A 25,869-nucleotide genomic window follows, 5' to 3' on the forward strand; every position below is an offset into this window, starting at 1 on the left:
AAGTCCTGTGTGACCTCACCATCCATGCGGAGAGGAGGCTCATCAGACCTACAGAGATTCCTGCCTTCGCTGATCAACATCTTCCTCCTGCTGCAACACCTTCTTCATCATCAGACCTGCGGAGATCCTGGCCTTCATCGATCGGCGTCTTCCTCCTGCTGCAACACCTTCTTCATCATCAGACCTGCGGAGATCCTGGCCTTCATCGATCGGCGTCTTCCTCCTGCTGCAGCACCTTCTTCGTCGTCGTGCCAGGTCTGGGGTTCGAGGCGCCAGGCTCCGTCCGTCTCTCTCAAAGGTTTCCTTTTTTAGTTCTCAGTGTCAGCAGTAGGGAAAGATAGACTAGATGACTGATTTTACTTATTTGATTATTTCTGCTACTGAATTAAGCTGTACTGACCCTTGCAAAAATGCCTTACTAATAAAATATTTAGCATAAAGAAAATCTAAAAGATGTTGTGGACATTCAGTTAATGAGTCACCTTAAAGTTCTTTGATGGTTGTAAAATAGCTGTGATGTTTGATTCTGGAGAGGAAAAAGTTTAAAATGTTTTTAAGTTGCTGGTAGCCCAAATTTAAAACGTCATCCTTGGGACTCGCCCGAGTCACTAAAACCTACCTGGTTCAATAACAAATGCAAGTTGTAAAATAAGAGAACGAGCGACCGTTAACAGGTGTGCTCTGTGAAACTAGTTGGCTGTAGGCTGCTCAGTCTGGCTAATTCACAGAGGGAAGAAGGGTGAGACACCTGGATGTAGGCCGTTAAAAATCAGGTGAATCGTTTCTCGAAACCAGCTTAAACAGAGTTTACTTCAGTTCTGGACAGGGTAAATCCCGGCAGATTTAGGAAACTCAATTAACCCGTTAGATGGAGAGCTGGTAGCACATCTCCCCTCTCAGAAGAGGAAGTACGAGAGTGAGAGAGTAGAGACAGAAAGGAGGGGGGGGGTGTTGCGCAACAACAAGTGGCGCCCAACGTGGGGCACGACTAACGAAGTAGGAGGGCCCTATGCCAAGTCAGTGAAAACAGATGTGAGACTCTGAATAGCTCACTTGGGTTACTAACTCTTAGGGAAAAGAGTTAGTGGTGACTGATAAGGCCATCAGTCACAACCCTCGCAGTAACTGTATAGCGTACAGGTGAGGGAAAGCTTCTACTGAGGATAGAATGACCGGATCCAGACAGTGAAGCTAGTAGCCAACATAGTCTAGACCCATCCCTGCTCAAGAGCGCAAAGAGAGGCTTTGGGGGATAGACAACTCGAACCGACGGAGAGACGGAGTGATGGATGATCACTTCGAGGAGGAAAATCTGGGGAAGAAACCGGAGGAAGCCGGCCGTCCAGATCGTTTGGAAAAGGAGGAGACCTCAACAGAACTGCATCAACTTTCTGCACAGCTACCCAGGGCACCCAGGACAGCGGATGGAAGGTTTGTTCATCAAGAGCACAGTCCCATGGGGTTCAGTCTGCATGGATGTAGCAGAACCAATGGGGACAACAGGAAAGAGAGGTGAGAAGTACCTCTTGGTGCTGATGAACACAGTGACAACTGCTAGAAGAGCAGGTCTTCCCCTGCAGAGGAACTCCGTTCACGTCACAGAAAGCAGGGAGGCGAAGACACTTCTCCTTTTTGCTCAGAGAAGAAAAAGGGAAGTTGCAGCTCAAAGTGTCACTGAAAACAGGGCAGAGAGTTTGGATTAAAGCTCAAGATCGGCCTGCAACTACGGTGATCAAGCTGAGATTCAACGCCCGAGTTTTTGTAAAGCAAGTACTGAACTTCAACAGTACTACTGATGAAGAAAGGGGTCCATGAGGAAGCAGTGCTCAAGCCAGTTCTTAGCTACAGCGAACCAGAACATTACGAGAAGATGGCCAGAGAATCAAGCACCATGCCATCCTACAGTAGACTGGCCACTATTACAGGAAGGTTGCCGTTCAAAGAACAACTTCAAGGCTTTGGACTGGGAGGGCCGTGAAGAAATTGGACTATGCTAAAGAAGAACTCCTGTCGCAACCTGATGGATTAAAATGGAAAAGGATCATGATTACGGATAAAGCGTCATGATGCTTATGCTTTTTGCTTTGCTCTGCTGAACAGTCAGAATTTTTTTTTTTTTTTGAGGCCTTCTGTCTCAGCCCATCTTCCCTTCCCTAAAGAATCATCCCACATCCTGAAGAACCGACAGTTCATCCAGCGAAAGTTCCTGTAGAAGAATCAGAACGATCCAAGTTTTCTTCGACATTCATCACCTCATGGGGGAAATCAAAACTCCAAGGAGGGGGTGTCAAGAGAAGTGGAGTTTTGATGACTACACTGAGCCCTCTGTGACAACTGAGGATGAAGAATCTGCATCTTCACATCCCAGACGAACCTCTTCTCTTTCCAGGGGATGAGGACGGCGAACTGCAGGAGGGTGATGGACTCCCAGCATGTGAAAGGTCTGACCTCGTGGAGGGGGTGTCAAGAAAATCCGAGCTCATCCCACTTCCCCATGCTGGAGATTTTAGTTTAACAGTAATAATAAATAAAGTTATCTTTAAAATGAATCACTCAAGTGACATCAGGGCCCAGCAGTAGACTTAAGTGTCAATAAAGTTAGTTTAACAGTAATAATAAATAAAGTTATCTTTAAAATGAATCACTCAAGTGACATCTAGGCCCAACAGTAGACTTAAGTGTCAATAAAATAAATCTAGTTGTGTGTGTTGTTTTTGTCTCATGCAAACTTTGCTTTAATTCTACTTTTTTCTATCTAATCATAAGAAATCATAGTCAGTCAGAAAGAGTCATTAAAGAGGAAAAGCAGGTTTCCTGGAAAAAGAGGAAGTAAGTTCCAGCCTGCAGATTTATAAAAAATAGCTGAGACTATTCCTTATTTTAAATCATGAAAGTTTAAAGAATGAAATCTAAACATTTTGGTAATTTGATAAGATTCAAAGTAAAATACTTATATTAATATTGGTTTACTTGTAATAATATTTACACGAACATTTGTGGGAACAGTTACAAGAAAAACAAGTAACTGTAACTTTGGCATCAAATAATTAGAATCATGTATTATTCTTGGTTTCTTTTCAGAAAAACATCTGTAATAACTCACATTAAGATTATAATAAGTATAATTAATAAGTTATGGTTATAAAATCATAAATGAATGATAAATCAGAGAAGCTGAAGAAAATAAATGTGATATAAGTTATGGTTATAAAATTATAAATGAATGCTAAATCAAAGAAGCTAAAGAAAATAAATGTGATATAAATGTGATTTTGACATTGAACTTGAAATGGTGTAAAAGGTGTAACTGCAATTAAACATCACTGATATGTTGGAGGTAGAGAGTAGGTGAAAGGTGAAAGGCAAGGAACTAACAGGAGAGCAGAGATGATCAACGCCTTATTTAGAGAGTAGGTGAAAGGTTGTGCAGGCAATGGACATAGGAGGTTGAGCAACCCTGAGACATTAGCACAGACATCAGGAAATGTCTGTAAGACAGTGATGGATATGAGATCATCTGTCTAAGCAGTCAGAAACCCTATAAAAGGTGAGTGCAAAAGAGGAACCGTTCGTTGGATCCTCCGGGCAGCTTCGAGCCAAGATCGAGATGGACAAAGAACTCTGCAGCTGAAGAAGAGCCGGGGCCACGGAGCCGAAGACTGTCCTGCTCATGCATGGGGACCAACCCGTCTGGCCCACAACCTGTGGCTTCGAATCGCACTTCTCTCATCGGCTGGGTTCAGACCCCAAAGACAAAGATGAAGACAAAGGCAAAGACAAAGAAGAAGAACTGGTGCCTTCCTTCCTGCCAGCACCAAGTCCTGTGTGACCTCACCATCCATGCGGAGAGGAGGCTCATCAGACCTACAGAGATTCCTGCCTTCGCTGATCAACATCTTCCTCCTGCTGCAACACCTTCTTCATCATCAGACCTGCGGAGATCCTGGCCTTCATCGATCGGCGTCTTCCTCCTGCTGCAACACCTTCTTCATCATCAGACCTGCGGAGATCCTGGCCTTCATCGATCGGCGTCTTCCTCCTGCTGCAGCACCTTCTTCGTCGTCGTGCCAGGTCTGGGGTTCGAGGCGCCAGGCTCCGTCCGTCTCTCTCAAAGGTTTCCTTTTTTAGTTCTCAGTGTCAGCAGTAGGGAAAGATAGACTAGATGACTGATTTTACTTATTTGATTATTTCTGCTACTGAATTAAGCTGTACTGACCCTTGCAAAAATGCCTTACTAATAAAATATTTAGCATAAAGAAAATCTAAAAGATGTTGTGGACATTCAGTTAATGAGTCACCTTAAAGTTCTTTGATGGTTGTAAAATAGCTGTGATGTTTGATTCTGGAGAGGAAAAAGTTTAAAATGTTTTTAAGTTGCTGGTAGCCCAAATTTAAAACGTCATCCTTGGGACTCGCCCGAGTCACTAAAACCTACCTGGTTCAATAACAAATGCAAGTTGTAAAATAAGAGAACGAGCGACCGTTAACAGGTGTGCTCTGTGAAACTAGTTGGCTGTAGGCTGCTCAGTCTGGCTAATTCACAGAGGGAAGAAGGGTGAGACACCTGGATGTAGGCCGTTAAAAATCAGGTGAATCGTTTCTCGAAACCAGCTTAAACAGAGTTTACTTCAGTTCTGGACAGGGTAAATCCCGGCAGATTTAGGAAACTCAATTAACCCGTTAGATGGAGAGCTGGTAGCACATCTCCCCTCTCAGAAGAGGAAGTACGAGAGTGAGAGAGTAGAGACAGAAAGGAGGGGGGGGGTGTTGCGCAACAACAATGTTCCTGGTGGTTCAACAGCCAGCATGCAACATGCTGAGTAGAATGAGGAGGGGAAAGGACAGGAGGAAAAACACTTACAATATGAAAAACTGCTAAAACCCATATGCAAACACACTGGCCACTTTATTAGGTACACCTGTCCAACAGCTGATTAACATGTATGTGGAATCAGCCAATCACAAGGCAGCAACTCAATGCCTTTAGGCAGGTAGACATGGCCGAGACGATCTGCTGCACTTCAAACTGAGCATCAGAATGGTTGGTGCCAGACGGGCTGGTCTGAGTATTTTAGAAACTGCTGATCTACTGGGATTTTCACGCACAACCATCTCTAGGGTTTACAGAGAATGAGCCAAAAAAGAGAAAATATCCAGTGAGCAACAGATCTGTAGGCGCAAATGCAGAGAACAGAGGAAATTGGCCAGACTGGTTGGAGCTGATAGAACTGCAACAGTCACTAGTTACAATCCAAGGTCTGCAGAAGAGCATCTCTGAACGCACAACATGTTGAGCCTTGAGGGGCTACAGCAGCAGACGACCACACCGGGTGCTGCTCCTGTCAGCTAAGAACAGGAAACTGAGGCTACAACTCACACAGGCTCACCAAAATGGACAACAGAAAATTGGAAAAACGTTGCCTGGTCTGATGAGTCTCGATTTCTGCTGCGACATTCGGATGATGGGTCATAATTTGGCGTCAACAACATGAAAGCATGGATCCATCCTGCCTTGTGTCAACGGTTCAGGCAGTGGTGGGGGGATATTTTTCTGGCAGGCTTTGGGCCCATTGGTACCAACTGAGCATTGTGTCAACGCCACAGCCTACCTGAGTTTTGCTGCTGTGTCTTCTGATGGCTACTTCCAGCAGAAAAACACGCCATGTCATAAAGCACCAATCATCTCTGACTGGTTTCTTGAACAATGAGTTCACTGAACTCCAATGGCATCAATGTCATCCTGGAGCTGTGAGCAAAGGAGCCGTGCGGTACCGGTACCGGTCCAGCTGCAGTCATCCTTCAGTGGAACCGCCCGCTTTGTGAATGCGCCTTATGGACATAAAGCATCTCTATTCTGTAAATGTACAACTCATGCACATGATTCTACTATTTAGAATAAACGTCCACATTCCTCACTTTCTGACTCGCTGTCTCTTTAAATCCGCGCTGCCGTTCAAACGGACTCTTTATTATTTTTTATTTTGATTTCTCTCTTTAAAATGTATTTTTATTTGTGTGAGCTGACATTATGTGTCCTGAAAGCACCTTTTAAATGAAATATAGAATTATTATTATTATAAATATTTATGCTGCTACAAACAAGGACGTTGCCATGGTTACTGCTTCGCGTCATGGCAGACTTCCGGGTATTTATACTAATTTACAGATGTATTTATGGAGGCGACAGGGCGGACCAGCAGATGCTCTATTTCCCGCAAATTGGGATCTATAAAGTGAAGGTTTGCAGTCACGTGCGTGCGCACGGCTTTATGCATCCGAATTTTTTTGCGCACCGTACTTTTCTAAATTTTTCCGTACGTCAGGTTTTAGTGTGAAAACTGCGCAGTCTTTCATGCATGAGGCCCCTGATCTCAATCCAATAGAGAATCTTTGCGATGCGGTGGAACAGGAGATTCACATCATGGATGTGCATCTAACACATGTGCAGCAACTGCGTGATGCTATCATGTTAATATGGACCAGACTCTTTGGTACTGAATGTTTCCAGTGCCTTGCTGAGTCTCTGCCATGAATAATTAAAGCAGTTCTGAAAGCAAAAGGGGAGCCAACCCGGTACTAGCGAGGTGTACCTAATAAAGCGGCCGGTGATTTTTTTTGTCCTTATATTGAAGACTAAAGGATCGTCGCCTTTAGTGGCAGCAGGAATCTGGCTGAAGTCCAATCTGCAGCCGTCAGTTCCTCCCTCACACCAAGCTAGCAGTGTAATGCTAACCTGTGAGGCTAAATATTTTACCTAAGAAGAAAGCGGCTGTTTGTGCAACACTTCTTCTCCTGTTTCACTGGAAGCAGTCATCTAGGTCAAAATGTTCAGAAGTGCAAAGCTCAGCAAATGGACAGGAGTGTTTTCATCCATTTGTAGCAGAACCACAGCAGCTGCAATCTGAGCATCACTGAGCCCCGGAAGGCAGGCGGCGGTGAAAGCTGCACAGAGTGAACACTGTCACTTCGCCGCCAAAACGCCCACTGAGCAAACCGTCCCATGTTTGGGTTCTCCTGCTTCTGGTCTTTATTCGATCCAGTGCAGGTTAGTGAGGCTTTTTTAAGAAGTCAAAACTGAAGTTAACTCAACTTCTATCAGATTTTAGAGCTTTATGTCTCTCACCCATCTCTCTAGGTCTCTGTAGGTTTATCTCAATAAATTACAATATCCCTGAAATGTTGATTTCCTTCAATAGAGTCATTATATGAATCCAGTGCACACAGGTTGGGATTTCTGTTTGTTTGAGTGATTGCAGCTCAGAGCCAATGAAAATCCAAAAGACCAGTTTAACCAGATGAATTGATCTCAGTCTGAGCTCCTTGTGTACAAATTACTGCATCAGTGCAGCATGACATGGAGGAGATCCTCAGAGTCTGGCTTCATTAGATACTTTAGCTTCTCTTTGTGCGCTGGGACTTTGATTTATCAAATAAAATGCAGAAATTTCTTCTGAAAACAAGTTGTTTCTTATACACATTTCTTCCTTCCACTTGACTTTTTTTTTAATCAATGTGCTTGAATATAGCACTATGTGAACAGAAAAAAATATTTAGATTCTATAATATTTCTGGCTTTTCCTCCTTATCAAGTCAGCAGTTTTCCATGATTGCTGACAAAAATCATAATTCTATTGCTGGAAGAAGTCTAAGAAGTAGAACTTTAGGTTTTCATGAGCTGTAAACTGTTTTTTCTTTAATGCACATGAATACATGCTTGCAATATGTCACTCTGTAATATTTCTTTTATTATTCAACTAGGAAGATCCCATTCCCACTGAGAAAAACCTGGATGGGCAGCATAAAGTATTGAGCAGCAAATTTATACAAAATATCAGCAGAAAAGAAACATTAAAATTAGAAGGATTCTAAATTTTGAATTCGATTTTAATTTACTGAGATGCACCTGTAAGATTTCGTCCCATAAATCTAATAATCTGAGGCGTCTTGGATTTCGGTGCTTAGTTTGACGTTTGTGTTGTCACTCAGTACTGGATCGATTCCAAACACGACTGAGCTTTGTGAACATTTCGACCCAAACAGAAGAAAAACAGACGGGTGGAGACTGGCAGCCTTCAGGCTTCGCTTAAAAAATATGAATCGAGAAAGAAGAGAAACGGTGATCATTCAGGAATCTATGATTTGAATTCTGCATGATTTTTATTTATCTTTAATTTTTTTAATCCATGCACTGCAAAAATACAAGATCTTACCAAGTATTTTTGGTCTAATTTATAGAGCAAATATCTGAGTACATCTGAAATAAGACAAACAAACTTAAAAGTAGTTTTGTGGGCGTGCCGTGGTGGCGTAGCGGTTAGCGCAACCCGTATTTGGAGGCCTTGAGTCCTCGGCGCGGCCGTCGCGGGTTCGACTCCCGGACCCGACGACATTTGCCGCATGTCTTCCTTCCCCGTTTCCTGTCAGCCTGCTGTCATATAAGGGACACTAGAGCCCACAAAAGACCCCCTGGAGGGGTACAAAAAAAAAAAAAATGTAGTTTTGTAGCTCGATATAGAGGCTTGTTTTAATTCAATAATTCCTTAATATTGGTGCAAAAGTTCTAGTTCCACTGGCGCCGTTACCTAGCAACCCCAGCCAAGCTCAGCCGTTACCTAGCAACCCAGTTCTAGTTCCACTGGCAGATTATTTCACTTATAACAAAATGTTTTTCTCATGTTATAAGTTAATCTATCTGCCAATGGAACAAAAACGTTTTCATCCATAATAAAGAATTATTTACTTAAGCCCCTATTTTCTGGAAAAAAAACAACAAACTTTTAAGTTACTTCATCTTATTTCAAGTGTACTAGGAACTAGACAGAAATAACTTGGTAATATTTTGTGTTTTTGCAGTGTGAGAATGAAATGAGGTTGAAAGTGTGTGAGCCACTGCAGGCTGTCAGGGGAAACGTTGAGCCTGGCTGTCAGCGCGTTCAGCAGAGACATTATTCCTGCCCAACGTCACACTTCATTTACACTAAGGAGGGAGCAGGTACCTACCTAGAGTCAGACTTTAGTTACACTTGCACTGCAGTGGCGGCCTGGGGATGGGATGAAGAATGAGTGTTAATCACAGGAGGAGCAGGGAATGTCGAGGAAGACTCAGAGGAGGAGGAGGAGCAAATATCGTGGCCAGCCTGTTTACCAACGTGACTTCAAAATACCTAATAACAAATTTCACTGGACGAAATTCGATGAACAATAATCTTATTGTTTTGAGTCTGTTTTTAAGGAGTATAATGGTAGAGCACATTCTACAAGATCAGTAAACTTTCAATTTTAATGAACATTTTACACTGGAACTGGAAGACATTTTAGATATTCAAAATAAATGAACAAAACAACAAATAAAATGAATTTTTAAGTCTTTGTAAACAAAATTGTCCTTCAAAATAAGGGTCTAGTTGAGACCAAAACACCAAACTGAAAACTTTTATCATCCAGTTTTCGGTAGAAAGAGAGAAAAAATAATAGTTTGTTTTAATTCATTGTGTGATTAATAGACTCATTGATTATTGTAGCCTAGGTAAAGTACATGTAAGTGTAGACCTGTCACAGTAATCATGTCAAATAATAAATCCACTGTCCACTGCAGTGGACAGACATCTAAAAGCCTTTTTCTTCTGTTTCTTGTGGATTTTATGTTATAAATGCACACAGATCACTGAAGTGGACACTGGTGCCTCATACGATACACCGCCAACTACTGGCCATCCACTGCAAGTGCAAGAAAACTTTTGTTAAATCCAAAATGGCCAACAGATGAAAAAGCAACTCCAGTCCCTCCTTCTGCTGTGAAGGACTCTGGCAGGTAAACAGAACATTGGGACATAAACTAAGACCAATACTACTGGTGTATTTTCCAGATAACATCTTTGTATTTGGAGAAAATTGCAAAAATAAAATGTTTCCCCACCTTTTTTATGCCTTAAAAAAAATCAAAAACTCTTTGGAAAAAAATCCTGACGTAAAGGAATATAACTCATACATGAAGGGCTAAAGTTTACTGATCTTTTAGAATGTGTTCTTGCATTATGGTCTCAAAACAACAATATTATCGTTTATCGCAATAATTTCTGTAACAATTTATCCTCCAGCAGAATGTGATGCCATGACAGGCCGGACTTTCTTCAGACATGCTCTATAATTTCCTGAAGGATGCTTGCCAGGAATCCACAGGATTTGCTGACTGCTCAGTTTCTATTCCTGGGTTGCCCATCTACAGTATCATTCCTACATGCGGTCAGTTGGCTGTTAAAGGTGGCATTATCTCCTGTTACCCATAACTAGATGTATTGAGTTTTCTCCTAATGATTACCAAAGTGGCGCATACAGTACAGCCTGCTGGAGAAACGAGACGACATGCAACCGTGTCCCTCCACCTCCTGTCAGGAGTATCTGGGTCACAGCAGCTTGTAGAGATATAAATAAAGCTAAAGTCAACTTAAAGGGATAGTTCAGCTTTTTTTTTTTATTTGGGTGTGGAGTATTTCTGATCAATCAGGATTTTACCTGGAGTAGACAGAAGTAAAAGAAATCCAAGCGAAGTACGGCATGAAAAACTGGTCCATTTAAAGGCAAATTACTTTCAAAATACCTCAAATTTAAGAAATACAGTTCACAAAAATATTTTTTACTTTGCTACTTTTGGTGTGATACAATTGTTTAATGTTTTAATCAACGTTACAGGTTTCCTGGTGTTTAAGGTGCAAAAATTACCCAAAAATGATGCTACTTTGGCTAATTCTTTAATCTTTGATTGTATTCATGTCATTTACAGCTCTGGAAAAATGAAGAGCAAACTGCACTGAAAACCTCCTGGTTTTTCCACCAAATATTGCTTCTGAACTCTTCCTGAGTTAAAACATTAGCATCGTTGTTTCTAAATGACTGTGAACTTGTTTTCTTTGCATTATTTGAGGTCTGAAAGCTCTGCGTCGTTTTCATTAGTTTGACCCTTTCTCATTTTCTGTAAATAAATACAAAATGTTTGGTTCATAGAATAAAAGAACAATGTTCATTTTACTAAAACTTATATCTATAAAGAAATAAAACCAGAGAAACTGATCATTTTACGTGGCATCTTAATTTTTCCAGAGCTGCATATAAATGCCCTGTAACACTCACCTTCACCTTTTTGAAATAAAATCTGTCAGTCAGTTATATATGATGGTCAAAGGAAGAAAAAACTAAAAATACACAGAAAAATTGGCTGCTGACTGGAATCAAATCATTTTCAGCTGAGGAAAACTCAAAACTCCCATCTTTTTCTGAATGCACTGAGCTTTAATCAACACTCTTCAGTGTGGACCCTGTCACTGAGCGAAGAAGACTCAAAGTCAGCTATTTTCAACATCAATGTAGTGTTTTTAAATTTTAGAGTAACCATTTAAGATTAAACTATTTGTTCCACAGTGTGAAAAATGTCTGAAGTTTGTTGAGAGAGTGAGACTCTCAGCAGAAAACAGGAAAGCTGCTCTGTTTTATTATTTAAGCTGTCAGCCTCCTGGAAATTAGAGTAAACATGAGAATATCTAGGAAATATTCTGAGAGCCAGAAGTTGGTAGCTGCAGGTTTACTGAGATACATCTTAAATTAAATAATAATTACCTGAGCAAGAGGTACAAACACAAGAAAAGATACTCGTTTAGCAAACTATCTGTTAGTGTTACTGTAGGTAAGATACTGACTGCTCAGTTACTCCACATTGTCTCATTTCAGCTTTAATCGTATGAATATTAATCCTATGTTGATGGATTGTGACACGTTGCTTCTTAAATGCGGCTCAGACAAAATATTTGCCAAGTGTTGTGTGAAGAGACAGATCAGGAGACACAGTAAGAGAACAGAACCTGCATGACAATGTGACGCTTCTAAACACACAGAGGCTCCCTGAGCCTGACATGCTACCAAATACAGATCATTTAGATCCACTTTTTACTGCAACTTCGTTTTTTAACTAAAATGATCTGTAATGAAATCCTTTGAATAAGTGTGAGATTCTATTTAACTTAAAGAAAAATGGTAAAAAGATCTAACTTTTTGCAGTTTGTTTTTGAACAAGCATCACCTTTATGAGAGTAAAAGCTCCTAAAATTGTGTTTAGTGTAGATTATTTGTTTTCCAGTCTCTAATTTCACCGTCGTGTTGGAAACATTTTCCTTCCGGCTTCCAGGAAGAACACAAGGGAAGTAAAAGCTCAACAATAAGACACTGCTGCACAAAACTGAAATATATCCAAAAAAATAAATCACAATCACAGAAAACAGCAAAATATGAACCGAATGTCATCACGCAATAAAAACAAGCATTCACGTTAGAAACCGGATCACCAAAACATATTTTATGAAAACCGTACTGTACACACCAAGTTAGTAACAAAAGTGATAAATAGACACAAAACAATAAATGAAATAAAACTTGTATATTTGTAAAGTGAGGGAAGAAGAAGAGAAACTAAAGAGTTGAAACCAACAGGACTGAGAGGCTGTTGCCCTTTGTGAGCCATGCATTCAGCACTATGAGGTCAGGAGGTCCACATGGCCGACAGTTAGAAAAGAAAACACACAGAAGGCGAGAAAGGAAGACGTCTTACGCTCAAGAAGATCAAATAAAACACAAACGATGCAGACAGGAAGGAGGAGCAGAACAATCCCTCTTTAAAAACAACAGGCTTCAAACTCAACGCAAATATTTTCACTTTGCATTTTCATAAATTCGATTTTCTAGAAACGGGAATCTTATCAAAATACAGTTCCTTTTTTAAAAAAGCATTCATACTCCTTTTTGTATTTTCATCTTGTTATGTTACAACCACAAACTTTGAAGTAGCAACAGAAATCCTCTGATCGGTCAACACAAAGCAGTGCTGTAGTCTAGGAGCGAAAACAAACATTTTTGTTTTACTTTTAGAAATAAAAAGCTGAAAAGTGTGAAAGTCTGGTGTGCAAAAGTATTCAGTCATCATTGCTTCAATAAAATCCATGGCAACTAATCACTTTCACAGGTTAATTAATTAGTCGATATGCAGAAAGAAGGTAACACGTTATTTAAAGGGGTGTGAATAAGACTGACTGTCGTAAGCATGAAGGAGCCTTCATGAATGTTTGACTGTTTTCATGAAGTGTCGTTTGGTAAATAATGGCTCTTCTCATTCAAATTTACACTAAAAGTTGCATTAACAGCATCGACTTTGCATTATTCGGTAAATAGTGACCCTTTTAATGCAAAGTTGATTTAAAAGCTGCACTAAAAGTCAATTAAATGTGTAAATTATTCTGCAAAAAAATACATTTTTAATTAAAATTAAAACTTGCATTAAGAGTCCTTTAAAAGTGGCAACCTTTCATTAAAACTGTCATTATTTACCAAATGTCCCTTCATAACAACAGGCATAAACATTCATGAACATTCTTTCATGTTTACAACAGCGTCATGTCAGTAAAACATAAAATGAAAAGATACAATAAACCGGAAAAGTAAATCATGGTAGCACCTTACTATTAAGTATTTATGTGCTGGAATGGTCTAGTCAAAGTTCAGGATAAGGATCCAATTGAGAATCAGAGGAAAAACTCGGACGTTCATGTCCAGACGTTCTGACTGAGATTGAGAAGAAGTGACAGAAACGTGTCCAGCTGTGAAATTAGATTTTACAGTTCGGGTTCCTTCCTCTGTACATTTATCAACTGTGTTGTGTTGGTTTATCAGAGGAAAACAAAATAAAACACATTTGTGGTTGTACACAACGAGCTGCAAAAGGTTCACCCAGGTTTGGAGGTAAGCAAGAATCGGATCAAATCAGTTTGATTTTAACTGTAAAGCACTAAGTGCCGTCTCCTCTCTTAGTGCACAAGAAGTTTCAGCAGTTTAAGGAACAAGGACCATTATAGATCCCCAGTCTAAGGGTACAAATTAAAGTGTGCAGTTTGTCTTTAGGTTGCCTTGAAGTGGCGTCCTAATGAGTCCAGTAATTATTTTCCTCAATGCGCTCCTGATTTGCTTTAAAGGGGGATTTTTGTGTCACTTAAATTGCAGTTTGCACAGAAGAACCATTTACAATGGCAGCATTGTTAGCGTCCTCTAAAAGCTCGGACAGTTGAAATGCTTGCTTACCTTAGACAGCATGAAGCCACTTGTTAGTCAAACCTGTCATTGCGTTTTTGTCTGTCTGGTCAGTAAGTGTTTCAGTTGCCGAGTGCAGCATGGATGCCTTTTTTTAATTTCCATAAAGGTCTGCGCTGCACCAGGCACTGAAAGCACAGTCACGCCGTCTAGGGAGTAGTATTTCAGATCCATCACACGCTCTGGGAGACATCTCTGCCGTGTTGCAGGTGATTTATAAACGCACATTTTTTTGTGTTGTTGTTGCTGTTTTACGACGCTGATAAAAATGCAGCAGCGTTGCTCTCTTACAGCGTGCCATGTTTCCAGAGATGCTCTCCCTCGACATAGACGACTCCACTGACCCCAGGAACCTTAAGCCTTGGAAAACTGGCTCACAGCACAATAATCAACGTTTTTAAGCTGGAAAAAAAGTCCAACAAAATGTTAAACATGTACATTACTGTGCAAAAGTCTTGCGTCATCAGACAGCAGTCTCTGAAGCAGCTGGAGCACAGTGTGCAAGCTGCAACTAAAAACTCATTTTACAACTTTTTGTGCAACATTAGAGTTATTCATGTATTAGGTGTGTCTGTTACGGAGACCCACTGGGGACATGGGGAACAATTTTTCTTTTGCATTTCCTCGCAATAAACAAATACACCCTGGTCTATTTTGACACAAATGTCAATTTCAAATTTCAAGTATATACACATTTAAAGAGCCTCGGTGAAAACATGCTTATATATTCTTACTCTGGTGAAAAACTCTGGTTGAAAATCAATTTATTCACTGCATGTTTATGTCTGTCTGTGTAAGGTTGAGATGGAGCTGCATGAAAACGGCCCTTTATTAACCATTCAGACCAACACAATCAAAACCGTCTGATGATTTTATTACGCTGTGATAATAATTCAGAAATAGTTTGGATGCATTTTTTCTTTCTTACTGAAAGTTTCTGTTTATATCTTAAAGGGATGGAAATCCCATGTTTGACCTGTTTTACTTTTGCATTTTGCATATACATGTAGGTTTATGGTGCATTTCAATCCTAAAGAAAAAGATATAAAACTTCAGATATCTCACAAACGAGGTATTAACGTACATGGAAAAACCTCATGTTGTAGCAGGAAGTACAGTAAGACTTTCAGTATTAAATTATGCTGCATGAACTGATCAGTACATTATTATGAGAACGCAAAAGAAAAGAAACCCTCCATGTCCCCTAGGGGCCTCTGTAGTTATGACACACACCCATTTTAGTGCATGTGTGTTGGGATAAAAGGCGTCTCATGAAAAGTACTTTTTACGTACCAAAAAAGTTACATAAATAAAGCTTAATTGATAAATTTCAGATAGAACAGGTTACTATTTTGTACCGTTGTACCAGTTTACTTGTATATTTGCATGATGCTGCTGTAGTAATAAAGTTTCTGTTTGGTTTATCCTTCTCATTACTGGTTTTCATTTTTGCTGGTTTGAGTGGTTCATCTGAAATATTTTCCATCTTGTTTTTGTTTGTATTTTTGGTATTTTTATACCAAATGAGCATCAGATCAACCATCCGGGGATGAAAATTCAAAATTTTACAAACAGTCTGAGTGTAAAGTAATCAGAAAATAGGTTGGCCTGCCTGTCCATGTCCAAGAGTATTAATACAGCCTGATGTATTTCCCACCAGCTGCGTTTACATTCACCGTACAATTGTGCAAATTTAAACTACAAAAAAATAATTCACTTAATGGAAATGTGGTAAAATGTGGTAGTTTTTCGGCTGTATCAAAACTCGTGTGATGAGAAAAATGCTTTTTTTCTCATCACATGAGTCACATGATCAAAAACAGGATGTTACTACTGACAAAAACAAAGAAGAGGACAGGAAGTGGTGGGAGGAGGACGGCATGGTGGGTTTTTATGACTTATCATGTGAACAAACTTGTTTTAATTACGTTATTTAATGGAAACACTGCAATTGCAAAATATATATATATATTTTTACATTAGTGGACAAAACTTTTGCGAACATTTGTAATGAAAACGCAGCGAATGACTGCTACTGCTAATGCTTCATGCAACAACCAGTTGTTAGGTTTATGGGGTTTTTTTCTTTAAAATCTGCAATTTTCTTTTACTTTTAAATTCACTGTCTGATTTTAAAAACTATTTGATATGAAACATGTGAGAACTGCACAAGCTGTGAAAAAAACAGAACTTTTTAAAAATGAACCATTATGTATGAATTAACACCGATTTCAAACCTTTGCACAGTCCTGTACATGCATAAAACACATTTTTTTGATATGGAAGTGTAAGATATTGAGCTACAGAATACACACCACTGTAAATGCTGTGCAGCAGTTTGCAGCATTAGACTGTAATAAGTGCTGTTGTTTACCAAGGTGCCGGTCTGTGGGGTTGGGAATACCATGAATAAACACATTAGAAGAGGAAAAAAGGAGTAAAGCCACACACAACAACACAAATACGACACTCGGACGCCACTGGGGGGACAGAGACACAGTGTATAAACACGTAAGAATGAAAAAGCCCACATACACACGCGTGATATGACACAACCTGAAGAGAGAGACAACAACAACACAGAGGCACATCAGACAACAAGGTGACCCGCTGTTCCCGCTTCATTTCTTTTTTCTTCTTACAGATTAGTTAATAACACAGGACACAACAACTGGGTTATATTCACTTGAGTAGCTGGATGTGTTTAGCGATCCTGCACTCATGACAGGATGCAGGTTAAAGAGACACTCACACACTCACAAACACACAGGTACAAAACATTTGTGATCATTTGTGCTGCAAACCCCATTTTCTTTTACACCGTGGACATTGTTTATCAAAATGGTTGCAGACGACGTCACGGAACCAAACGGGAGGTTTTGGCAAGCAGGATGTCGGGCTAAGGTTATGCTCAGCTGTTCTGCATCAACCTTAAGGACAAACTTTTTCAGCCGCAGAGAAGTGACAAGTCAGCTGCAACATCTTTGACACAACAGGGTGGAAATATTTGTGTATCAGTGATTTTTGATGATGGCTGTATTTGTGTTAAAAGGGGGCGCTACTTTCCTGGGGAGCCAGAACTGGGTTACGGGTTATTTGTGACTTTTTCACTGTTACCTCTGAGCTACGGTTTGATCCAGGAGGAGGTGGAGTTTGCATTGAGGTCCTGCTGTAACAGAGACCCCTCCATCTTATACCAATCCTCAGTCAGAGGGGAGTCTGGGCTGGGAGCCAGGGCTGCTGCTTCTACAGTAGTTTGTTGCCAACAAGAAGGGAGGGAGGGGAGAGGGGCGTTGGAAGTTTGGAGGGAGTGTTTTGTTGGTGCAGGTTGGTGACGGTGGCAGTGGTCAGATTGCAGTATTAAATGAATGGCGGTGGCAGGACAATGAGCGTGGGGGTTGGGGGGGACAAGAAGAGGGACGGAGATGGAAAGGGAAAAGGAAGGAAGCAGAGGGAGGGAGTTAATGGGGGGTTAGGGAGGAAAAGGGATTAAAAGGGGTAAAATGGAGGGAGGCGCCAGTCAAAAAATTAAAAAGGGCGATGTGAGAGGGAGAGAGAAACAGACAGGGAGAAACAGAAGTGACGAGAAGTAAATTAATGCATGGTCAACTGTCTGAGTCCAGAAGACAGAGAAAGAGAGATCACTTTTGAGTCTGAGTGGACGTGACACGTTGTGGGATGGAAAGATCCAGAAACGCCATAGAAAGATGGAGGACATGACCGCAGCCATGTTCAAAAATTCCTTCAAAATGAAAGGAAAAGGATTATGACAAAATAATATTATGAGACGGAATAAATCAAGTATGATACGAAGCGGTGATGGAAAGAAAAACAACGTGACTATGAAGAGGTGGAAACAAAGACAGCAGAGCAGAAGGGCTAGATGTTTATGCAACCATATGAACTGGAATCTGCATCCACGTGTTTCATCTACGTCTTCTGAACATACAGCTCTCTGTGTGGTTTCTCTGCAGGGGCGTGTTTACTGCGCCTGGCGTCTTGCTGTGTGGTCGTGTTTACAAGAGGAGTGCACTTCGCATATCCGTCTCCTGGTGTGAAACTTACCTTTCCGCACATTCCCATCTGTGGCACGGAATTCCCTGGTGTTGAGTAGGAAGCAGGCTCGGTCCTGCTGGTAGCGTTCCCGAGTGGGGCCCCGCCCGATGGGGCTCCGCTCGTCCGGGCTCAGCACCTGGTCGATGGTGGGGCAGTCCTCGTTAGCCAAGGCGGCCGAGGCTGCGTCACCGTTCTGCTTGGAATCTGGAAGAAAAATTCACAACTGCTGTAAATAGAGTTCTGTGTATTCGGACGACAGCGAGATCGTCACAGATAACTGAAGCCGAGGCCGACGGGAACCGGCTGAACCCATTACAACTGCTTCCAGTTCTGGTTTTATTTGTTGTTTTAATTCCACATCACTATGCATAAGAAATAAAGTATGTAAGCTTTAGATAAAGAAATTTAAGTTAAGTTCTTACAATAAATCAAAGAAAACACAGAAAAATATGAATGAAATACCTCAGAATTTAAATGGCATGAATATCATTTTACCGAGAATTTTTGTCTAGTTTCTGGTGCAAACATCTTAGTAAACTTGAAATAAGACAAAACTAACTACCAAGGAACTTTTCGCCAAAATATAGGACCTGGTTTGAAGTAAATAATTATTTTATATTCATGAAAACGTTGACGTGCATCTTCCAGTGGAGCTAGTATATTGATGCAGCTATCGTGTAAGTTTGTTTTGTTTAAAAAAGGAAAAACAGAGTCTCTAAAAACTTATGTCTCATTATTCTGGCTTTAAGCAAATACAAACAATTTGGGAATACAGTAACATCTGATTTATTGTCAGTGAGGAAAAGATGTTGTCTTTTTATACAAGATATATATTGTAGATATCTTGTGTGTCTCTACAACCATATAACTTAATTAAATGTTACCAACTAGCAGAAGGTGGCTTAATACTACTTTAAGCGATTCAGGAATATTTTTATTTAACTTTCCCAAACCATAATGAAACCTTAAACCCATGTGGAACTGGGCTAGTATGATTAAAAGTGTTCAGTAAGCGAACTCGGTGTTGCTATGGCAATAATTTGACAAAATGAAAAGGCAACATAGGGTTGGTGAAGGAGCCAGTGAGCTGGAGCCAAGCTGACCTCTTCAGAATGGGTTCCTGCATTATTACCATGATGTTACTTAAAAATGGAGTCAAAACAACAATATTATCATTTATTGGGATAAATGATAATATTTCTGGGACAGAAAAATTTGGAGTTTGCATGTTCTCCCTGTGCATGCATCAGTTCTCTCTGGGTACTCCAGATTATTTAAAAACAGGACTGTTAATTGACAGTTTCTTTAACTTGCACATGGGAATAAGTGAGTGTGTGTCTGGTTGTTTGTTCTGTGCGTCTCAGTTGACTGGCGACTTGTCCCAAGATGAGCAAACCCAAACAAACACCAGGATAAACGGCTACAGGTAAAAGATGTAGGGATGCAGCTCCTCTCTATCACTTTTAAGTCCGGTTGACGCTGCATTATTGTCACATTTTGAAAAACAAAACACTGATTAGAGGAAGTACTAAACCCCAATAAAAGTTTCTGACTTCCTCCTTAAAGCAACAATAAAATCGACTGGTTCTACTTCCAGTCTTGACTCCAGGCGATGCTGGTAAGATGATGACTGCTAAGTAATGCTTTAAAGGTGCATTATTGTAGCTAGATGCTAAAGCAGTTTTACTGCTAATGGCAGAAAAAAAAAATCCTGTGAAGTCAGCCAAAATCGAGACGCATTAGTCCGTTTTAATAGATAATGGAGTTCATTTTCTTCCCAACGTGTATGTTCATCACTGGCAGATGGAAGCCTTAAGGCCACTGTGATTCGAAAGTCGATCATAAATTACACAACAGTTCTGATGGGCCAGTGATTTCTCCAGGGTGGTGCGAGAATCAACCACGCATCACTGCTTGATATCTCTCCCACTCCTTTCTCTGGAGACTCTGGCACTTTGAAATCAAGAGTACACAAGATCTCTGAAGTCATACTGCGTGTCTAAAACAGCAAAGACTTTTTTTGTTTCCAACTACAGCGCCGTGAAAGATATTTGTCCCCTTACAGAATGATGGTTTCATTTATTAACCCTCAGAGTTTCACGTTTCTGCCTGGATAATTTTGCTTTTTTTAATTATACACAGTTCTTTAAATGTCTTGTGAGTAGGCCTGTCACGATAACAAACTTTGCAGGACGATAAATTGTTCCAGAATTTATTGCGATAAACGATGATATTGTTGTTCTGACACCATTTTCAAGTTATAATGGCATAATAATGCAAGAGCACATACTCAAAGATCAATAAACATTAAATTATAATGAACATTTAACACTGAAACTGGAAGACATTTAAAATATGCAAAACAAATAAAGAAAAACAAATAAAGTGAATTATGAAGCCTTTGTAAACAAAATTATCTTTCAGAAAAACGGATAGTCGAGATCAAAGCACCAGACTGAAGATTTTTATCATTCAGTTTTTGGTAAAACAATAAATCAAGCAAATGAAAATCATTGAGTTTCTTTTCATTTATCATGTGATTAATTGATTTATTGTTTATTGTGACAGGCCTACCTGTGAGTAAATATATCTACTCATTTATCCATAACAACTGGAACTTTCAATATCTAGCAGTCATTTTCACCCCTCAGATATTTTCACTCCCTGCTACGGAGGGAGTCAAATTACCGTAATAACCCGATATTGGCTGGAAAGCGCAACGTCTCCCCTTGCAGAAACCGTTGGAAGTTTTTGCGCATAGTGTGAATTACGGTACTGCACATCGGCGACACGTTCAGTCTAGAAGGGTTAATGTGATAAAACTACTGAATCAATCTGTAAGGGGGAAATTACTATTTTACCAAAACTGTATCTATGACCAAAAATGATTGCTAACAGGTACAAGAAAAGTTCTTACCTCTGTTGATCTCTATGATTTCCTCCTGAGCAAGAGGACAGTCACCCCCTATTCCTCCAGACCCCATCACTCCACCTAAGACATTTCCCAAGATCCTTTGCGGTGATGCAGTGGCCATTGCCAGGGCGTCTGGCTTGCAGTAGTTGGGTGACCCCGGCTGAGGCGCTCGAGGGATATGCTTGTTCTTCTTTTTGGGCAGCTTTTGCTTGGCCATAGCCAGAGAGTAGTACATGCCGAAGTTGTTGACAATGACAGGTACAGGCATAGCAATGGTCAGCACACCAGCCAAGGCACAGAGCGCTCCCACCAGCATTCCTGACCACGTCTCCGGGTACATATCACCGTAACCCAATGTGGTCATTGTCACCACGGCCCACCAAAACCCAATGGGGATGTTCTTGAAGTTGGTGTGGGCGCTGGCTGTCGGGTCATCTGGGTCTGCCCCAATTCGCTCAGCGTAGTAGATCATAGTGGCGAAGATGAGGACGCCGAGGGCTAAGAAGATGATAAGCAGGAGGAATTCATTGGTGCTGGCACGAAGGGTGTGGCCGAGGACGCGGAGACCCACAAAGTGGCGAGTGAGCTTGAAGATTCGGAGGATACGGACGAATCGGACAACACGGAGGAACCCCAGGACATCCTTGGCAGCTTTGGAGGACAGACCGCTCAAGCCCACCTCCAGGTAGAAGGGCAGGATGGCGACAAAGTCGATGATGTTGAGGGCACTTTTGAAGAATTCCAACTTGTCTGGACAGAAGATGACCCGCAGCAAGACCTCAATTGTAAACCAAATGACGCAGACGCCTTCGACGTACGTCAACCAGCTGTCGGTCACCACTTCGTACACTATCTCCTCGTGGGTTGTGTTGCCGTCTGTGACGTTCTCTGTCCTGTTTAGGATGGTGTTAAAGGCCTCGTGCGTCTCCATGCAGAAAGTGGAAATGGAGATGAGGATGAAGAAGAGGGAAATGAATGCCACATACTGGAAGGACAGGAAGTTTTGGGAGACACGTTGGGAAAGACAACAAGGGGAAGGAGAAAGAGTCAGACAGTTAGACTGAGAAAAACATAAATAAAAAAACAAGTCAAGAGCAATTCAGACAGAACATGATCAGATGATAAAACGAGCCGAAACATTTTTTTCTTTACAGAAAATTTTGCTAGAAATGTTTTGTCTTATTAAACATTTATTTTTTACAACAAAGTATTAAAGCCACACTAAAAAAATTATGATGAATTATAATAGTCATATTATTATGACTTGATTCTCATTACGCAACTTTTTTCTCCTTATTGGGGCCTGCCATGCAAAGCAATGGCAGGAACCTATTGTTATTGTCGGAGAAAGTGTTTCTTTATTGGGGCCTGCCATGCAAAGCAATGGCAGGAACCTATTACTCTACACCCAACAAGCGTCTCTTTAATATTATTATAATTCTTTATTTTTCTTCCGTAACCGTTAATGCGGCTCGTACCGCTGGGTGCACACCTACAAATGAGGTATCAAAACGTGCAGAAAATTCACGCCATTGGAGCTATTATTTTTGGTGGGATTTGGGCTTAACGTGGCGACATAATTCGCAAAAAACTGCGAAAAAAACCCCATTATAACTCAATGGGAAAAATCCTAGAAATACCCTATTTTTGAGGATTTGCTGTGTCGTCACAAATTCACCTAGAAATGCCATTCAAATTTCATTTTGTAGATACGTCTGTGATCTCTTCGAAAGTGAAGACGGCTCGTCGATACCAGTTACGGTTTGTCCACAATTTGCCTCTAAGCGACCCAAAGTTTCTCATTTTTGCTCAAGTTAGAGTGCGTTTCTGGCTGCTTAGAGTGAGAGATGAAGACAACTTTTTCAACCCAAATCATTTTTGAAATCGCCATCACGCCCACAAATATCGCACGATTAGTATCACAATCGGTCCTGACATTGATACGCCTGTCTGCTCCGGTAAAATGTTTTCGAAATTTATCTAGACCGTACGGTTTTCTGTCACGGTGCTTCAGAGCAAAGTCATGCGACAGGATTTTCTGAGGCTGTCTGAGGCTCTCTCCCATGTATTTGAATAGAATTTCAGATCTGGGCACAACATTTCTTTCTCTCATCGCTGTAAATGTTCTGAGTGAGGTACAGATATGAATCTCGGGACTATCGCAGAAGACACATTGAACTGTCATACGCTGCAAACGCTTTTCGAATATGTATTACGGTTCCCGAACAAGAAGGATTTGTTTCCAATGCTTTTTTGTCAGTAAAATGTGTTTGCTCAAACACACAATTGTGTGTTTGAGAGCTCAGCGCTCAGAGCTCACACCTGCTGAGACCATTATTTACCATAGCAACGGAACTCAAGAGGCTATTGGCTGCTGATTTGGACTACAGATACGCATCGCTGTAGTTCTATCTATCCTCAGTTGAAACAGATCAGGACTGAGAACTGGCCTTTAGAACTACTGCTGCTTTGGGCTGTATATAACTGATTGAACTCAGTAACTGTTACACATGGGATTAGTTTGGAACTTTAAAATTAAGCATACTGAAAATTTCAAAATAAAAGCCTTGAATATTTTACATGACGTAATTGCTCTTTTTGGCCGTATATGACTTTTTCATCCAAAGCAATGTTACACATGGGATTAGTTTGGAACTTTAAAATGGAGCATAATAATAATTTCAAAATAAAAGCCTTGAATATTTTACATGACGTAATTGCTCTTATTGGCCGTATATGACTTTTTCATCCAAAGCAATGTTACACATGGGATTAGTTCGGAACTTTAAAATGGAGCATAATAATAATTTCAAAATAAAAGCCTTGAATATTTTTACATCAGGTAATTGCGCTTTTTGGCTTTATGTGACTTTTTTATCCAAAGCACTGTTACACAATGGAATAGTTTGGCCCTCTGAAATGAAGCATACTGAAAATTTCAAAATAAAAGCCTTGAATATTTTTACGTCATGTAATTGCTCTATTTGGCCGTATATGACTTTTTCATCCAAAGCACTGTTACACATGGGATTTGTTCGGAACTTTAAAATGGAGCATAATAATAATTTCAAAATAAAAGCCTTGAATATTTTTACATCAGGTAATTGCGCTTTTTGGCTTTATGTGACTTTTTCATCCAAAGCACTGTTACACATGGGATTAGTTCGGAACTTTAAAATGGAGCATAATAATAATTTCAAAATAAAAGCCTTGCATATTTTTACATCAGGTAATTGCGCTTTTTGGCTTTATGTGACTTTTTTATCCAAAGCACTGTTACACATGGGATTCGTTCAGAACTTTAAAATGGAGCATACTGAAAATTTCAAAATAAAAGCCTTGAATATTTTTACATCATGCAATTGCTGTTTTTGGCTTTGTATGACTTTTTCATCCAAAGCACTGTTACACATGGGATTAGTTCGGAACTTTAAAATGGAGAATAATAATTTCAAAATAAAAGCCTTGAATATTTTCACATCAGGTAATTGCTTTTTTTGGCCGTAAATGACTTTTTCATCCAAAGCAATGTTACACATGGGATTAGTTTGGAACTTTAAAATGGAGAATAATAATTTCAAAATAAAAGCCTTGAATATTTTTACATCAGGTAATTGCTGTTTTTGGCTTTATTTGACGTTTTCATCCAAATCACTGTTACACATGGGATTACTTTGGAACTTTAAAATGGAGAATAATAATAATTTCAAAATAAAAGCCTTGAATATTTTTACATCAGGTAATTGCTTTTTTTGGCCGTATATGACTTTTTCATCCAAAGCAATGTTACACATGGGATTAGTTTGGAACTTTAAAATGGAGAATAATAATTTCAAAATAAAAGCCTTGAATATTTTTACATCAGGTAATTGCTGTTTTTGGCTTTATTTGACGTTTTCATCCAAAGCACTGTTACACATGGGATTACTTTGGAACTTTAAAATGGAGAATAATAATAATTTCAAAATAAAAGCCTTGAATATTTTTACATCAGGTAATTGCTGTTTTTGGCTTTATATGACTTTTTCATCCAAAGCACTGTTACACATGGGATTAGTTTGGCCCTTTGAAATGAAGCATACTGAAAATTTCAAAATAAAAGCCTTGAATATTTTTACATCAGCTACTTGTGTTTTGAGCATTATATAACTATTTTAACCCAAGGACTATTACGCATGGGATTAGTTTGGCCCTTTGAAATGAAGTTTAACAAAACTTCCAAAATAAAAGCCTCGACAACATTTTAAATCGTACCGAACGGTGCACGTCCGCCTCGCTTAACGTTCTTGCGGTTCTCCGCGTGCCACTGCTTACGTCGCGGCGTTCTTTGGCGTCGACGCCGATTTGTGGCGCGACGACGCCGGGCCCGAACCCCACGGCCGCGCCTTGGCAGGCCCCGGCTAAATTTCTTCCGAAATTTTCTAGTTGGGGCCTGCCATGCAAAGCAATGGCAGGAACCTATTACTCTACACCCAACAAGCGTCTCTTTATTATAATTCTTTATTTTTCTTCCGTCACCGTTAATGCGGCTCATACCGCTGGGTGCACACCTACAAATGAGGTATCAAAACGTGCAGAAAATTCACGCCATTGGAGCTATTATTTTTGGTGGGATTTGGGCTTAACGTGGCGACATAATTCGCAAAAAACTACGAAAAAAACCCCATTATAAGTCAATGGGAAAAATCCTGGAAATACCCTATTTTTGAGGATTTTCTGTGTCGTCACAAATTCACCTAGAAATGCCATTCAAATTTCATTTTGTAGATACGTCT

The 25,869-nt window shown here is 40.2% G+C and overlaps 1 protein-coding gene across 4 annotated transcripts in view; it reads right to left on the bottom strand.

The window, feature by feature from the left end:
- Positions 1-25,869, bottom strand: part of LOC102232153 (potassium voltage-gated channel subfamily C member 1-like) — a 77,833-nt gene that overhangs the window by 16,367 nt on the left and 35,597 nt on the right. For 2 of the 4 annotated variants that reach the window (XM_023341447.1, XM_023341445.1), the window contains exons 2-3: positions 21,098-22,079; positions 18,190-18,384 (exon numbers count right to left, since the gene is read on the bottom strand). In XM_023341447.1, the coding sequence (XP_023197215.1) occupies positions 18,190-18,384; positions 21,098-22,079 (1,177 nt within the window). Of the gene's footprint in view, positions 1-16,659; positions 16,681-17,241; positions 17,371-18,189; positions 18,385-21,097; positions 22,080-25,869 lie in introns of all 4 variants that reach the window. The other 2 variants (XM_023341446.1, XM_023341444.1) reach the window with 2 other exon arrangements.

The sequence above is a fragment of the Xiphophorus maculatus genome, chromosome 10, assembly GCF_002775205.1.
Source record: "Xiphophorus maculatus strain JP 163 A chromosome 10, X_maculatus-5.0-male, whole genome shotgun sequence".
Classification (NCBI taxonomy): domain Eukaryota; kingdom Metazoa; phylum Chordata; class Actinopteri; order Cyprinodontiformes; family Poeciliidae; genus Xiphophorus; species Xiphophorus maculatus.